General features: G+C 40.0%; 2 protein-coding genes across 7 annotated transcripts in view; one reads left to right on the plus strand and one right to left on the minus strand.

The window, feature by feature from the left end:
* Positions 1-148: 148 nt before the first annotated feature.
* On the minus strand, positions 149-11,472 carry GTPBP6 (GTP binding protein 6 (putative)). Of its 4 annotated transcripts, none has more exons than XM_057404509.1 (10): positions 11,103-11,472; positions 8,351-8,488; positions 7,851-7,921; positions 6,138-6,268; positions 5,627-5,697; positions 5,039-5,197; positions 3,228-3,436; positions 1,881-2,029; positions 1,427-1,579; positions 149-958 (listed from the first exon to the last, which is right to left on the minus strand). In XM_057404509.1, the coding sequence occupies exons 1-10, from the start codon at positions 11,470-11,472 to the stop codon at positions 817-819; spliced, it is 1,593 nt and encodes a 530-aa protein (XP_057260492.1). In that variant the 3' UTR covers positions 149-816. The 4 variants fall into 4 exon arrangements, with proteins under 4 accessions (XP_057260492.1, XP_057260495.1, XP_057260493.1 ...); XM_057404512.1 differs by having other exon boundaries at positions 149-835; positions 8,351-8,477; positions 11,103-11,431; XM_057404510.1 differs by having other exon boundaries at positions 8,351-8,477; positions 11,103-11,431.
* Positions 11,473-12,632: 1,160 nt separating this feature from the next.
* Positions 12,633-15,709, plus strand: part of LOC130596658 (cohesin subunit SA-2-like) — a 57,294-nt gene continuing 54,217 nt past the window's right edge. For all 3 annotated transcript variants that reach the window (XR_008971576.1, XM_057404514.1, XM_057404516.1), the window contains exon 1: positions 12,633-12,804. Coding sequence is in view for 2 of the 3 variants with exons in the window: in XM_057404514.1 (XP_057260497.1) it covers positions 12,761-12,804 (44 nt within the window). In the remaining variant the exon portion in view is untranslated. The remainder of the gene's footprint in view (positions 12,805-15,709) is intronic.

The raw sequence follows: 15,709 nt of genomic DNA on the forward strand, positions 1-15,709 counted from the left end.
GTAATGGATCAGCTTGTTTTTTTTTTTTCCTTTGTGAAATAATTTCACACAAAATCCATAGTTTGCTGTAGCTTACATGTTTGCTCCAAGAACTGACACAGTAACAGGTATTGTGGATAAATTACTGTAGGCAAGAAACCTGTATGGGTAAAAGATGTTCACAGGTAACTTCATTTATAACTTTATTTATTTTATATCAATTTATTGCTTAAATATACAAATCCATGGGGATTTTTGCTTCATGTCACAGTTTAAGCCCAGCCGATAACTCAGAACAGCTGAACCCAGGACATTTCAAAAATAAGATGTGGCAGTTATTTTACTTAGGTTCACACACTGTATTTGAATACATCTTGATCTCTATCATTTATATACAGCCAGCAACATTTTGTTCAGTAACTTTCCTTTTCCAATGACCATCCAAGACACCTTAACTGTAATAAATATTATTTTATTCTAAAAAAAAAAAAAGGTTTAAAAAGCTTTATTTATATAAGAAACTTGGTACTTTTCTGAAGGTTAATTCAGATGCCATCCTATGATTTCCATGTGTATGAAGGTCCACAACTTACAACCAACAGCTGTTTTAACATTAAAAACTTGGTGCTGTCCTTACACTTGCTGACAGAATGAAGCTCAAAGTTCTTACTGTGTCCAAATAGAAGTTTTCTGAAACAGTGTCCGCTTCTCAAACACATGAAAATCATCAACTGGAGAAGGAATACTCTCTTCAGCACCCAGACTAACAAGTCATTGATTTAATTTCACATCTTCTTAATGAGATCAGTTTCTTTTCCCAGAAAAGCAGATGCAGTTTCATGGCATATAAATCTTACTGTTGGGAAAGAGGTTTTTGTATTTGCCAAAAGCAGAATTGCCGATTATCACCTTCACCCTGGCTGTGCCATCTTCAGGCATCACTTCTACTTCCTGAACTGTTGCTTCCTTATAGAGCCAACTGTAACAGTAAAAGTGTATTAGCATCTTAAAGGTATAACACACTGCATACAATGTGATCTTTATTTTAGGCCAGTATGTTGCAATCCAGGTAATGTAACACTTTAAAAGACAAAGTGCTTCACTTCTAATTTGCTACTTGCTCTTTGGAAATAGGGCACAGTGTTTTCATAAACCTTTCAGATTTGCATTTTTCTCAGCAATCTGGCTCCAGGACCAGTGGCATGGTCTTTCAGGAAGTATGTTTTATAATACCAACACACAGACCTCTGAAGGACACTTTCAGCCGCAGACTCCACGGTATCTAATGGGGATATTTTTTCTCAATAGGTCAGAAAACTTTGATAATTGCCAGTGTAATTCTTAATGCAGACTGATATCAGTATTATACGATTTGGAAATTTTAAGACATGCAGGACTAACAGTTTCATATTTCTCCAAGTCCTTCTTACAATTAAAAATCATTTACCTTAGCTGAGGTCCCTCTAAGTCGACGTTAACTGTCAGAATCTTCTTCCCTGTTGCTGTCAAAATTTTTTTCTCTATTTCTTCTTTCAGCTCTTCTAAACCTTGTCCATGTAGAGCAGAAATGGCTAACACATTTTCTTCAGCGGGTTTATACCTTAAAAGTAGCCATTGCAGACATGTTTGCTCATGAAGGTTAGGTCATGAAAATATTCCAAGCATGGACCATTTAATTACGTTACTTTATACTGGTACATTCCTACACATTGTGTCTACACAAGTGATTTATTTTGTAATTAAAAGATAATTCATTCTTTTTTAAGACCACAGTTAGATACGTAAAGGATTGAGAAACACTATTAAATGTATTCAAAAGTGTGGGAGCTCGTTTCTAGACTAAGAATTAAAGATTTCAGAACATTAGAACTGTCTAAGTACATTTAGCATCTTCTGCTTACCTTTCTATCAAATCCACTTTGTTATGAACTTCCACCATTGAGTCCAGTAAATGGCTGGGAAGATTCAGATTCTTCAGAACTGACAGCACAGTTGCTTTCTGGAGGATGGTTTCTGGATGAGTAATATCCCTCACATGAACTATAAGATCCTAGCAAGCATCAATATATAAGACAATTACTTAATAAAATACATCAGTTAGCAGGTTGTAGAGATTTTACACACCAATGTAAAACAAACCCAGTCAATCAAACTAGTTACAGAATTCAGATTTCAAATAATAACTGATCAATTTTTTCAAAGCTAAGGCTGTGTAACAATAAAGCTTAAAAAATACTGGGGAAGGAAAACAGTGAGCTCCAAAATGGTTTTAGGGTAATGGCTGAAAAAACTGTCTCAAAATGAGGGAACACCCCCACTTAACTTGTAATTATGTTTTTACATTTAAAATGCAGAAGATTATCCTCATCCTTAGCTCCTGAGATACTATTATTGCTGCTTCACTTAGAAAGTGTTATACAAAAGTTACCAGTTTCAAGTACATGCACAATCATGTTTGCTGTGATAAAAACGAAGCAACCAAATTCAGTATTTGCATTCACAGTGTTTCATCATCTTTATTCAAGATACTGCCTCAAACTTCCGAAAATCAGTGAGAATTAAATTTCACGCCTTTCATTTAACACTTCAAAATAAGAAACGAACAGGATAATTGCAGCCAGCTTTTGAAAGTCCTACTATTACATGGTGAAGTCTAATTCTCAGCAGTATTCCAGCATGTAGTTACCACTGAATTTCATTACCTTTGATGATACAGGCTTTTTGTTTAAATGTCTGTGTATGCAGACTTACACTTTGCTATAACACAGGAAACTAACTTTAATGAGAAAATGATTGGAAAAGTATATTTATGTTTATCACATGCTGCCTGCATCACATCACAATCACCCACTCATAGTGCTATAGGAAACCTGAAGTTAAAACCAGATCATTCCAGAGGCTTTATTTCATTTTTAACTCTTAAGAAAGCTAACCTCAGATTATTCAGATGCAGTGTTTAGGTTTTCAGATATTTAATGAGTAAAGTCTAAGTTACCTGGTTTACGCTAGTGAAGGACACATATACTCCAAATAAACCCTTTCTGAAATCTCTTCATATCTATACATTCTGCATAATTTCAAGTATGAGAAAATGGGTTTATGGTGAGATACATCATTATCTTAGGAGCCCAATACTAGTCAGCCACATGCTTCACTAAGAGCAGTATTCCAATTAACTTCTTTTTTTGAAGGAGTGAGGATTATCCAAAAGGAAATTGACTTCTCAATTCTTATAGTCAACTACTTACTGAGTAAACCACTTCTTCTAAGGTAGCTGAAAAGGACTCAACCAGATTATGTGGGAGATCAGTCAGAAATCCAATGGTGTCAACATAAATAACTGCCATATGTGAGGGCAGATAGCCAGCATGGGCTGTAATATCAAGAGTGGCAAACAGCTGATCTCTGGGCTGAATTCCTGCTTCCCCAGTCAAGGCTTTGATCAAAGTAGTTTTTCCTAATTAAAGGAAAAAAGACGAGATTTTGGTGGCTTGTTTCAAGTAAAAATTTAATTTGCAAGGCTCAGGTGAGTTGCGCGATGTAACACATTTTTTCAGATCTATTTAATTTAAATCTAGGCTATGCTTCCCTGGAGATGTTCAGGAGTTATCTGGACACAAACCTGAGTAATGTGCTCTAGGTGACCCTGCTTGAGCAGTTAGGGTGGAGATGATCCCTAGTGGTCCCTTCCAACCCCAACTATTCTGTGATTCTGTGATCAGTTATCTATATGATGTTAGGAAATCCAAAGACAGTCCTAACTTTTGAAAACTGGAATTGGATTTAAAGCCACAGCTGGAAGCTATGCTGCAAAACTGCAAGATGATCAAATACTGAACTGACCTGCAAAGTGACCTACCCACATCCCTCACCTCTCAGACTATCTGAAGAGCACTGCCATGACAGCATTAGAAAGCATACTTACACACTCCTCAGTGCTTCTGTTGTCAAAGAATTCAATATTTACTTGTTAAAACCAACAGTAAACAGAAGCACTAATAATACATAGCTTACTAGGTTGACGCTTTCATTATGCATTTCCTCATGAACTTATCACTGAAGACATTCATTTAACTCAATGAATATTTCACAGAATTTAGTCATTAAAGAGCTCAGTATATACCCTGGCTGAAGTATTTAAATTATGTGTACAATACTGCAAAATATGTATATTTGATTTTTCAGCTTTAAAAGTATGGAAGGAGTAATGGGTTCAAACTAAAACAGGGGAAGTTCAGGTTAGATATAGGGAAGAAGCTCTTTACTGTGAGGGTGGTGAGGCACTGGAACAGATTGTCCAAAAAAGCGGTGAATGCTCCATCCCTGGCAGTGTTCGAGGCCAGGTCAGGCGTTCCTGCCCATGGCAGTGGGGGGTGTTGGAATTAGATAATCATAAGGTCCTTTCCAACCCAAACCATTCTATGATTCCATAACATAAAAATTAGTACAAGGTAAGTTTGTTTTTATAAAGATGTTGAATAAGAAAATGAAATGGGTCTTAAGATAATGTAACCTGAAAAAGTATCTAGTCCAAAGGCTATTTATGCCTTGTGTATGAAAAACTTCAGCTTGATTTAGATTTTGAGAACATCTCAGAACACTATACATCAATCAATGAAAAGCTACAGTGCTTCTTAAGCATATTTCCACATCAGCTGCTACATCTCCTGAGTTTTCCTCCTGTGCCTCAAGCCTTCACAGTGATCCAAATATCAACATACTTTTCTCTCACCCATTCTGATCAAGTAATAGAGATTCATACATAGGGACACTAAAAGTATAGTCTTCAGCACTGTATGTAAAATCTTTTTGGCACAACAGGTACTAGGCATTTCTCCAAAACATATCTTCAAGACCAAAAAACCAAAAGAACTAACTACAAGCAGCATCATTTGCTTTCCTAACTATACCTTAATTGACACATACTCATTACACAGTTTAAAAACTAATTAAAAGAAGAAGCCTATTCACACTGAAATGAGATTCTGGCTAGAGATTCTAATTAAAAAATAGACAATGTAAGCTCTTTCGCGCTACAGTTTCATGAGGTTTTGCTTACCACAATTAGTATAACCCATTACTGAGATAATCGGAAACTCGCGTTTTTTGCGTTGAGTTCTAAGTAAAGACCTTTTCCTCCTTAGTTTCTCCAGGGCATTCCTAATTTTAAGTTCTTTTTCTTTCAAGATACGATATTGTATCTCCATAAATGTTTCACCTGAAATATACAAATGAATAATTGGCAGAATATTCTACAAGAGAAACAGTAAACCAAGTGATGTTGCGCATTTGGAAATCAGCGACTTAGTGCTAGGGCAGCTGAAGCTATAAACAAACAACTAAAACTACGCATTTTTGCCTAAGAGTCAGTTACAACTAATTATTAAAATATGCACTAAGCACTCTAGAATAACCATGTACACTTACGATAAACCCCTGTGGCAGCAAACAGTCTGTTCATGGCCACTTACTGAGCCAGAACAGACCAAAACTTTAAGCTACTTTCCAACACATTTTTGTATGTTCACTTAATTAGATGCAGAACACAAACAGCTTTTCCTCCTGGCCTCCTCCAAATAAATAAGATGCAATTAATATTGTTCAAAGGCTATGGAGAAAATAAATCCTCTAATTCATGAGAATTTACCTGAGCCCATGATGTATCTTGATCCACCTCTCTGCTGATCTAGCTGAGACACCTCATTTTTCAGGTTTGACCTGGCAGTGGAGTGACAGTTAATTAAGAGCAATTTTCTTTAATCAAGCTATCCTAAAATGCCTAACAAATGTGAAGCAGTAGTGATATTCTAATAGCACAAACAAAACCGCTAAATGACAGAGCTTTAAATAAAACCTGCTCATGGTGAGAAGCATGGCAACAGATTTCCACATTTTCCTAGCTTCTCAATGTGGTTTGAAAAAGCGTGCAACTCTTTTAGCAAGTTATAATGGCTATTCTGAAATTTCAGAGAGCCAAAGATGGTCCTGATGCATCCATGCAACTCACACCAACTGCCATGTACAAACATGTCTATACCATATATGACACAAATGGTGTCATTTTTCTTCATAGTATAGTACTATAAGTTTTGTTACTGTAAAGAAATAGTCACTAAACTATGTGAATATCAGTACGTGATTTGCACAGCTCAAGGTACCTGAGAAGTGGAATTTCAGCCAGTGCTATCTGAAGTTTTGCTTCTTTGGTCCGGGCATTACAGCGAAAAATGTGAAGTACAACCGTGTATCTGTCAAAGACTTTCACACCCCAGGCATCTTCTAGTTCTTTCTTTAGCCATGTAAGACAAAATAACCTAGATGTTTTCTGTCCCCCACAGAATCTGTAGATCAATTCCTACATAGCACTACAGCTACAGTTAGCTGATGGACACTTGACCTTAGAGGATTTCAGGACACTTGAACTTAAGAGGATTCCATTTCAGTGGATGGGCAACGATTATGAGCACACAAAGGCAAAACTGGTTGACCATGAAGAAAGGTGTTAAAGAAAGTTTAGAGGGCAGAACTTTATGTCTGTACCTATTAAGAATCCTTGCACTGCCTTCGACAGATTCTGACAACAGCCCTTAACAGCATATCTCAGAATCAAGAATCTCAGTGGTTAAGTCCTTGTAAAAAAATAATTATGAAATGCTGTGATGGGAAATGATAGGGATAATAGAGGAAAAAGAAAAAAAAATACCAAAATTAAACAAACAAATTATAGACAGCAAGGCAAAAAAAATTATTTCCTAAGCAGCTTTTCACAAAATACTTGAAAAACCCCAGTCAACGAACCAAAACCCAAACAACCCTCCCCACCTTTGTTCTAATTCAGCAAAAGACACTTAAAGTATGCAATAGGTCCCCTCTGCTCTCTCTAAAATCCAGAATGCTTGTTTCACACATGTTCTCAAGCACTTTCTTGAATTAACCCTATCAAATTGCTCTTAAGGTTCAGATCTGTACGAGAAAAACTTTTTAGCAAATGCAGAACTGTAAGAACACATACTATAAATTAGGGAATATCAACTAGAAAATTGAAATGAAACATTTTCAACTTACATTTTATCAATAAAGTGCTTAAAGTAACTTTATTAGAGATATTTACCATCTCTGTTCATTTTATAATCAGGGAAAGCGTTCAAAACTACCAGCAGAGCATTATGTTTATGGATTTTGCATGCATTTTACACCCTGTATGATGCTGTATACACAAAAAACCTAAAAAAGTATGTATTTCAGTTTGTCTAAGCATTTCAAAGAGCATCTATAGTTTATGTACCAGTTGTTTTACTCCTAGTGTTCAAAAAAGTGAATCATGCTCCTTTCCCCACCCATTTAAAATATGGTTTCTATTTAAGGGTTAGGAATGAAAGTTTCAATATTTGAAACATTTAAATACAAGCTTGCTCTGAATTTACACCTCGTATTAAAAATACAGTACAGTGTCCCACAGAACTATGGGAAAATAAAGACACTATCCATGTAAATATAAAAACTTCTGCATATAGCTAATCCAAAATGTTGACATTCTTCATAACAAAAGCTAGGCTGTCACCTTTAATTTGTGAAAAAAAGACCCTAAGTAACTTTTTCAACATTTTCAGTGGGGTCAGTGGTAAATGCAGGAGCATGGTTATTAGATTGCTCGAAAATTTCATGCACAAGAGCTGGAAATACATAAATATCTACCAGACAAATGTAAAAGGAATTAAGTTTCCTTTCAACAAAACTCCAGGTGTGTCCAGGTGGCCACATATATTACCACTTGCGAATTCAGTGTCATAACTGACCCTACTTCTTGTAAAATCAAGAGCTTCTGAACAACAGTGATTCAAAGAAACTTATTTTATACTCTATTTAATTACCTTTGTTAGTGAAGATATTCTTTCCACATTCAAGAAGACAGCTGTCACTTGGGGCAATTTTTTAATCTTTTCTAAAAGATGGATAACCATTGCAAAATACAGTGTTAAATGTCAATTCTCTTTTTAAAATTCACAGAATATAAAACCATTTTGCACAGAGCAGAATGCTCATAAAATATTCAAATGGCATCATGTTCTTTGCTCACAGAACAGTTGTAATTGCACTAGTTTAGTACTATGTCAAGAACAGACGCCAGTTTCACTTGTGTCAGTCACATGAATGTAGGGATTAAGTTGACTCACACATTTTCAGTGATCTCAGATTAATTGTACTCTGTGCTGCTTTGTAACCTCAAGAAAATTCTTTGATGCTTGTTTGCAAACCTGCACGATGGATGAACAACATTCTCTCTTCAGCTTTCTTACATATCTTTAAACAGTTCAACTGCAGAAACCTTCCACTTAGAATGCTGCAGGGCTGAAAAAATCTCCATCCTTACCTGTTAAAACCTGGAAGTTTCCTTTGCCAAAAATTAATTTCTTGTCAGGATTTTTTGTAGGAATAACTATTTTATCTAAAACTGTCCAGTTCTGAAGGGTATCTACAAGAGCAACGGCTTCAGCAACCTGTAATTCAGCTTTAGGAATACAAAAAAGGAAAAAAAAAGATTATAATATACCATTATAACTTCGCCCAGATTTCCAATAACTATAGTACGTGCATGAAAAGGGAAACAGTAAGCTACACTAAAATTTGACAAGGCTATTTATATCAACCTATTGCATAAGGAGCAAAATGTCTTGCCTCTAATCAGAGTAATTTACTTCTACTTTGATGCAATTTTATCACACAAAGCATCTTTCTACCAGTACAAATTATTTCCACGGTTGTTGATCTAGAGGAATTTTTAACTGTATTGTCAGCAAAGAAATTATCAAGCTTTTTGCCTTAACAAGTGAAATAACTAACTAGCTGGAAAATAAATTATGTTATTTCAGATGAGCACAAACCTGGGTGATTAATTCCTTTGTGTATTGTGGCAATATTTAAAGAATTACTAATATGACATATCCTGCTGCTAACTTTACTGCTACTTTTTCATAAAGGACTTACACTGATTTATGACTTGATAAAACCAGCAGATTCCGATCCTGTATTCTGGTTCATCAGTCACTTTAAAAAAAACACATCTACATGGCAAAGCACTGACTTCTGAGGACTTTGTGAAATGACAAACACTACATGGGCATATCCTGGTAGATAATAGTTGTGCATGAGCCAGCAATGTGCCCTTGTGGCCAAGAAGGCCAGTAGTATCTTGGGGTGCATTAGCAAGAGGATTGCCAGCAGGTTGAAGGAGGTCATCCTCCCCCTCTACTCTGCTGTGGTGAGGCCTCACTTGGCATACTGTGTCCAATTCTGGCTCCCCAGCAAAAGAGAGACATGAAGCTCCTGAAGCAAGTCCAGTGAAGTGCTACTATGATTATTAAGGGTCTGGAGCATCTTTCATATGAGGAAAGGCAGAGAGAGCTGGGCCTGTTCATCCTAGAGAAGAGAATGCTCAGGGGTGATCTGATCAATGTGTATAAGTATCTGAAGGGAGGGCTTCAAGAGGATGAAGCCAGACTCAGTGGTGCCAGGCAGTAAGACTAGAGGCAGGGGCATAAACTGAAACAAAAGAAATTCCACCTGAACACAAGGAAAAACTTTACTGTGAGGGTGACTGAGCACTGAAATAAATTGCATAGAGACATTGTTCAGTCTCCTTCCCTAGAGATTCAAGACCCAATCCTGAGCAATGTGTTCTAGTTGACCTTGCCTGAGCAGGGAGGTTGCGCTAGATGACCTCTGGTGGTCCTCAACCATTCTGTGGTATCAGATCAGAGTATCCAGTTTTGATTTCCCCCACTTTTCCTCCTTTCATAACAGATTTTCCAATTCCTTCTACATCGCAAAGCCAAATTTATATATCAAATATGTTACCCTGGTCAAAAAGGTAATACATTTTTAAAGATAACCACAATCCTCTTCCTCCTCATATTGTTAGTGTTCCTTGTAAGATTTCCTGTTGTACCTGTGGTGTTTCAACAATCAGTCCAAACCATTTGTTCAGAATTCAGGCTCTTCATCTGGAGGGCGTAAATAAATGGAAACGGATCACTGCCATTCTTCTGCATGTCTGGACAGAAAGGTGCCTTCGTATTTTATTTATTTTTCAGTTGTAAAATGGGACTGCTTATGTAAATTTTGAAAAGGTTACAACCTTTTTCTGCAACATAACAATTTGTTATAATAAGCAGTACTAAAAAAACCTAAATGAGATTTAGGTTCATCACAAAATTGGAGTACAAGAAGAATCATATATAAACTGTCTATATACAAAAAGCTAACTTATGAGATGCTTAATCCTTTCCAACTTTGTAATCAGAGAAATATTTCAAGGAGTATCAAGTTAATAATATATCTTAATTGTGCATGATTAATACCTATATATTAGACAGCTACAAGGATTTAGATGCACCCCAGGAAAACCTACTTTCTGCAGGTCTGTGCTGCTTTGCTGAGGATGTTGCTCTAACACACTTCACTTTACAGCTTTATATTTAGATAATTTCCATTAAGTGGTCAAGACCAGGTTGGATGGGGCTTTGAGGAACTTCTTCTGTCCATGGCAGAGGGGCTGGAACTAGATGACCTCTAAGGTCCCTTCCAACCCAAGCCATATGATGATGCCAGGAGAGTATTCTTGCTTTTCACCCAACTCCTGGGTAAGCCTAAGAGTGCAGGACTCCTGCCTGCCTGGCCAGACAGCAAGGCTGAAGCCTGAAGGCTATTAACGTTCTGCTAAGAAGGGTGAAACACTTCTATTTCCTTAAGCAACCTTAAAGCTCCATACACAGAGTCGTTCTGCTCTCCAAGCCCCAAAGCTATGGTGATCCAAAAGTCAAAGCACAGATCTGCTAACACTCACTGACAGCACATTGTCTCTTAAAAGGTTATCAGAGATCAGCCACGAAGACTTTTCATCAGAGCCTGTATTTCGCTAGCTGTCCCAGACAGTATTTCTATTGTACCACTCCAGTAACGGATCTACTTTACGCTAATGGCACTCACTCCCTACAAGTACTCCTGCGGGCCATAGAGACCTAGAACGGGAGAAAACCGAGAAGTGGCGCGGCTGGCTGCCAGGACCCACTGTCGGATGACCGTCCGAAGCCTCCCCATACCCCAGCCCCGGCGCGGCCACGCACCAGTGGTGAGCGGCGATTTCTTTGGGCCCCACTTGACCGCCGGGTGCACCACGACCACGCGCTGCACGCCGGGCTCCACGGCCAGAGGAGAGGGGCCCAGCAGCTCCTCCAGCTCCGCCTCATCCTCATCCTCCTCTTCTTCTTCTTCTTCTTCATCCCCGCCGGCGCTCGCCGCTCCGTTCCACCGCCCTCCGCCGCCCGCCCGTGGTGGTTCACTCCTGCCCGGCGGCCGCTGGGGAGCCCGCAGGCCAGCGGCGGCGCTGAGCGGGCGGGCGGATAGCAGCCCGCCATGGCGGCGGGCCGCGCCGAGAGCCGCCACCACGAGTCGGCAGCGCGCAAGGAACGACTGCGAGATGCGGCCAGGCCCCATAATCACCCCTCCTCCGGTCAAAACAGCTGCAGACACCACTACAACCTCATCCTTCCGGCCCTCGCCCGGCCGCTACGGAAGCCCGACGGCATTAACGCACCCCGAATGGGCGGTATCGAGCCACGTGACAGCGGCCCACGCCCCTGATAGGCCTGGCGGTGCGGAGGGATGGGCCGTGATTGACGCGGGTCTGCAGACGGGGCTCAGGCCGCCGCAGTAAGGGGCGGGGGAGCGGCTAGCCAAGGGGCGGTGTGGGCGCGCACCCCGGCCTGCGGATCGCGGCCACGGCGCAGGTGAGTGACAGACCCCGGGTTTGACGCACCGCGTTTCATACTTCTCTGGCACGACCCGGGGTCTCGGGTCTCGGGCTTCCCGCGTCCCATCACAGCGACGGTGTTGTTCCTGAAGCAGCCCTGCCTGTGCGGGGTGCGGGCCGCCGGCGTTGCGGGGTCTGCCCCGGGAGAGGAGGGTTCAGCGGGCCGTATGGCCGTGGGAACTTAAGGCTCTCTCACGGGCGGCGGCTTTGTAGCGCTGCCGCCTCAGGGCTCCTGAGGTGCCATCTGCGAATTCGCGTGCCTGAAGTAATGTGTTTCTCGGAGTCGCATCCGTTTCTGCGGACTGGTTTTGCGGGGGGCTTTCCGACTTGGTTTTGAGGGAGCTGCCTGGAACTGTTGCAGTGTGTCCAGAGGAGTCGACAAAGATGATCAGAGGGCTGGAGCACTTCTATGAAGAGAGGCTTGAGAGAGCTGGGCTTGTTCAGCCTGGAGAAGGTCTCTGGAGAGACCTTATAGCAGCCTTCCGGTACCTAAAGGGGACCTACAGGAAAGCCGGAGAGGAGCTTTTTACAAGGGCATGTAAGGACAGGACAAGAGGGTAATAACTTTAAACTGAAAGAGTTACATTTCGATTAGATATTAGGAAGAAGTGCTTTACTATGAGAGTGGTGAGGCACTGGCACAGGTTGCCCAGAGAAGGTGTGGCTGCCCCATCCCTGGCAGTGTTCAAGGCCAGGCTGGAGTGAGCTTTGAGCAACCTGGTCTAGTGGAAGGTGTTCCTGCCTGTGGCAGGAGGGTTGTAACTGGTCCCTTCCAACCCAAACCATTCTATGGTTCTATGAATTAATTCTCTTTTTTTTTTCCTCTTTTCTTGACAGTTTTTGGCTGCTGTTTCACCCGCAAGAAGTAGAGCCTTGATAAGTTTTTAGCACTACTGATCTTGGTGAATTGCCTCAAAAGAAGTGCTGCTCTTGTTAGCTTGCTGCCTATACTGCTGAAATAATGTAGCGGAAATGATAGCCGAGCCCAACACAGCCAATAACCTTCCCAGCCAAAAGTAAGACCTGTCAGAGGTTGCCTGGAGAATTTATTGGTAAATTAAGGTGCTGTCCCTTGAATTTGTGCCCCACAGATACTGGGCAGTCTACCATGTGTCGTTTTGGTGGGAGGGGGAAAAAGCAGGGATTTGCTATGCACTATGTCTTGTTACTAATTTCTCCACTTTATTCCCTTTATGTATTGTTTAGCATCTTCTTAATGTAGTGCTTTATGCAGGAACCTTGGCCTTACAAGCTTTTCTGTGCCTTATTCTGTGCACCCCTGTGGCAGGGGGGTTGGAACCAGGTGGTCTTTAAGGTCTCTTCCAACCCAAACCATTCTATGATTCTGTGATTATTCACCACAGTGGAAATAAACCTACTTTGAGGAAAAAAAAAAAAAAGGGCAGATTGATAGTCAACACATGTTCACTTCAGCTGTGGATTTGGGGATACTGAGCAGGAAGACTGCTAAGTAATCTGTAATCTGCCTGTTGGCACTGCAGAGGGAATTGCTTCTCTTTTTTTTTTTTTTTAATTAGGATATGTCATGTCTTCTTCCTTTCATAATGTATTTCTCCAGTCATCAGTTGAGGTGATCTATGAACCAAATATATTCATATCATTGTCTGCAAAGTGGTATTTAGAAGTTCTACTAGAGCAGATACAAATAGATAAAAGGTAAAGCTAAAGCATTTGGGCATATCTTGTCTAGTTTCAAAGGGTGAAGCTGCTTAGGAGTCCAGTGCTGCATGCATTCGTTGCAGCCCAATCTTTGCTGATCCTGCCACCTTCTGAGGATGTCTGCTCTAGGTCTTTTGCTTCATTAAGCTCTAACAAAGGCTGAGAGGTGTATTCCTCATATTCCATGATAACAATTAATATAGCTTCCCATATGTCCTTTCCAGTATGTTTCATCTGAAGCCAGCCTCTTACTTGTGAAAGTGTCAGAAGGGCATCTGGCAATTGCTTACCTGAGTTTCTTATGTTGCTTCTAAAAGATGAAACAGCTGTATTGAAATTTCTAATTTTAAAAGTCTACGTAGGATTCTTCCAGTAGCATAGGTTAATTGTTCCTTTTATGCAGCTAAAGCAATGTTATCTTTGTTAAATAGGTAGCTTTCTTTTTAAGGGTGAGTCACTAAATCTGCTCCAAATGTTTATTGAAATGAGAAAACTGAATTCAGAAATTCTTGGAACAGTATTGTGTTTGAGGACTAGATGAAGGACTTCGCCTCCTTCCAGCTTCAAGATTTTTTATCTCATCACTAGTACTTCCAGTGCTAGTGAAAGGACTGTATTGTGGCAGGCATATGAGATCAAAATGAGTCAGAGCCATACAGGGTATAAAAGCGAAAATTAGGATAAGATAGGAATGCCTGTGCTTTCCTACTGATTGCTGATGGAAACAAAGTGAATAGCAGGGAATTGTTTCTTACCAGCATGAGGCAGTGAATTTAGGTATACAAAAGTGCTCGGTATGGTATAGACTAGCAGAGGAGAGCAAAAAACCCACTAGTTCAAAATTTGTCAAACCTACAGTTGCACTCCTATAGTTGAAAAGATATTAAATAGAGAGATGTATAAGAACTGCTGCAGAATTGATCATGTCATCCTCAACTAGATCCAGTGGTTCCTACTTTGCTCAAGAAGGTTAGAGGACATCTTAATTCTTTTAACAGTTTCTTCAACAGAAACTTAGTTGTGCAAATAAAAACTCAACCAAAACATCTCTGTTGATCTCTAAGTGGTTTCATGAAGTTTGGTTTCTAGGCTCTGGTCTAGTTCCTGCGAATGTTTAAGTACCTGCCTTATGAACAGTCTTACTGGAAACACCAGTATTAAAAGGGAAAAAAGAGAAAGGAAAAACATGAGTGTTGATAATGCCTGTATTTTAAAAATTTCGACTTCTGTGTAGATTGTCTGTTGTAGCATGGTGCTTCCTATGGCATTGCTACGTGCTGTGGTGCACTGATAACCAAAGCAGTTCAGAAAAGTAAATGGCTTTTTAATATTAGTATTTAGTGCTTTTTGCATTTGTTGAGTGTTTTAAGACAGATGCCTTAGTGCATGTGTGAAAGTTACTCTAACTGGTTTCATCACAGAGATGTTGCTTTACTTGGCGTTGTTAGCCCAATGTGAGGAAGTTATCGATCATCTGCTTTCTTATTCTTGCAGGCTTTGCTGAGCTTTGTTAAGCATATACCAGGCATTCCCTTACTTTGTGGAGCCCCTTTTGCTACAGGTACATTTTGCCTGGCATAAGCTGACTAAATAGCACAGGGCAAGTAGATATCATCTGTAGCGCCATCCTTCAAGATGTTCTTGGGAAAAGACACATGAGTTAAAACTTCAGAGAAGTATATTCTAGACAGATACTAAAAGTCGTGCATGATTAGACAAGTACTTGACTGAACTGTCCTGCAGCAGTGATGATTTTTTAGTTATTTGTTTTAATTCATCTTGGAATCTAATATAGTTGCTGTAATCAAATACAAGGCATTTATTTTTATGATGGCGTGGAGCAAGTTGCTAAATAGTGCATGCAAACAAATCAGGAAAAGTTTTTGAGAGTGTGTTGAGCGTTACGTTTAGGTAAAATGCAGCAACAGGTAACACATGTTATCATAATGTTGGCTGGCATCAGACTTGTAGTTCTAGTGAAATGGTGCGAGTCAGAACATGTTAGTCCAGCCCCATAATGTAGCATACTGCTTTGAAATCAAGAGTGGAAGGATTTAACTACCTAGGATAAGTAGCTCCTTGATGAACATGTTTGGGTTCTTTTTGTTGATTTGTGGTCTGTAGAAGGATCTGGGAAGAGCTGACTGGCATCAGAAAAGCAGTACATGTTGCTGTCTCTTGCTGCTTTTCTTTTCAACTAGGAAGTCTCTGGTGGTGCTTGAGACACTTAATCTCTGTGAC

Source organism: Pezoporus wallicus, unplaced genomic scaffold (assembly GCF_028554395.1).
Source record: "Pezoporus wallicus isolate ANWC-B61680 ecotype Strahan unplaced genomic scaffold, APGP_CSIRO_Pwel_v1 contig_5787, whole genome shotgun sequence".
NCBI classification, from domain to species: domain Eukaryota; kingdom Metazoa; phylum Chordata; class Aves; order Psittaciformes; family Psittacidae; genus Pezoporus; species Pezoporus wallicus.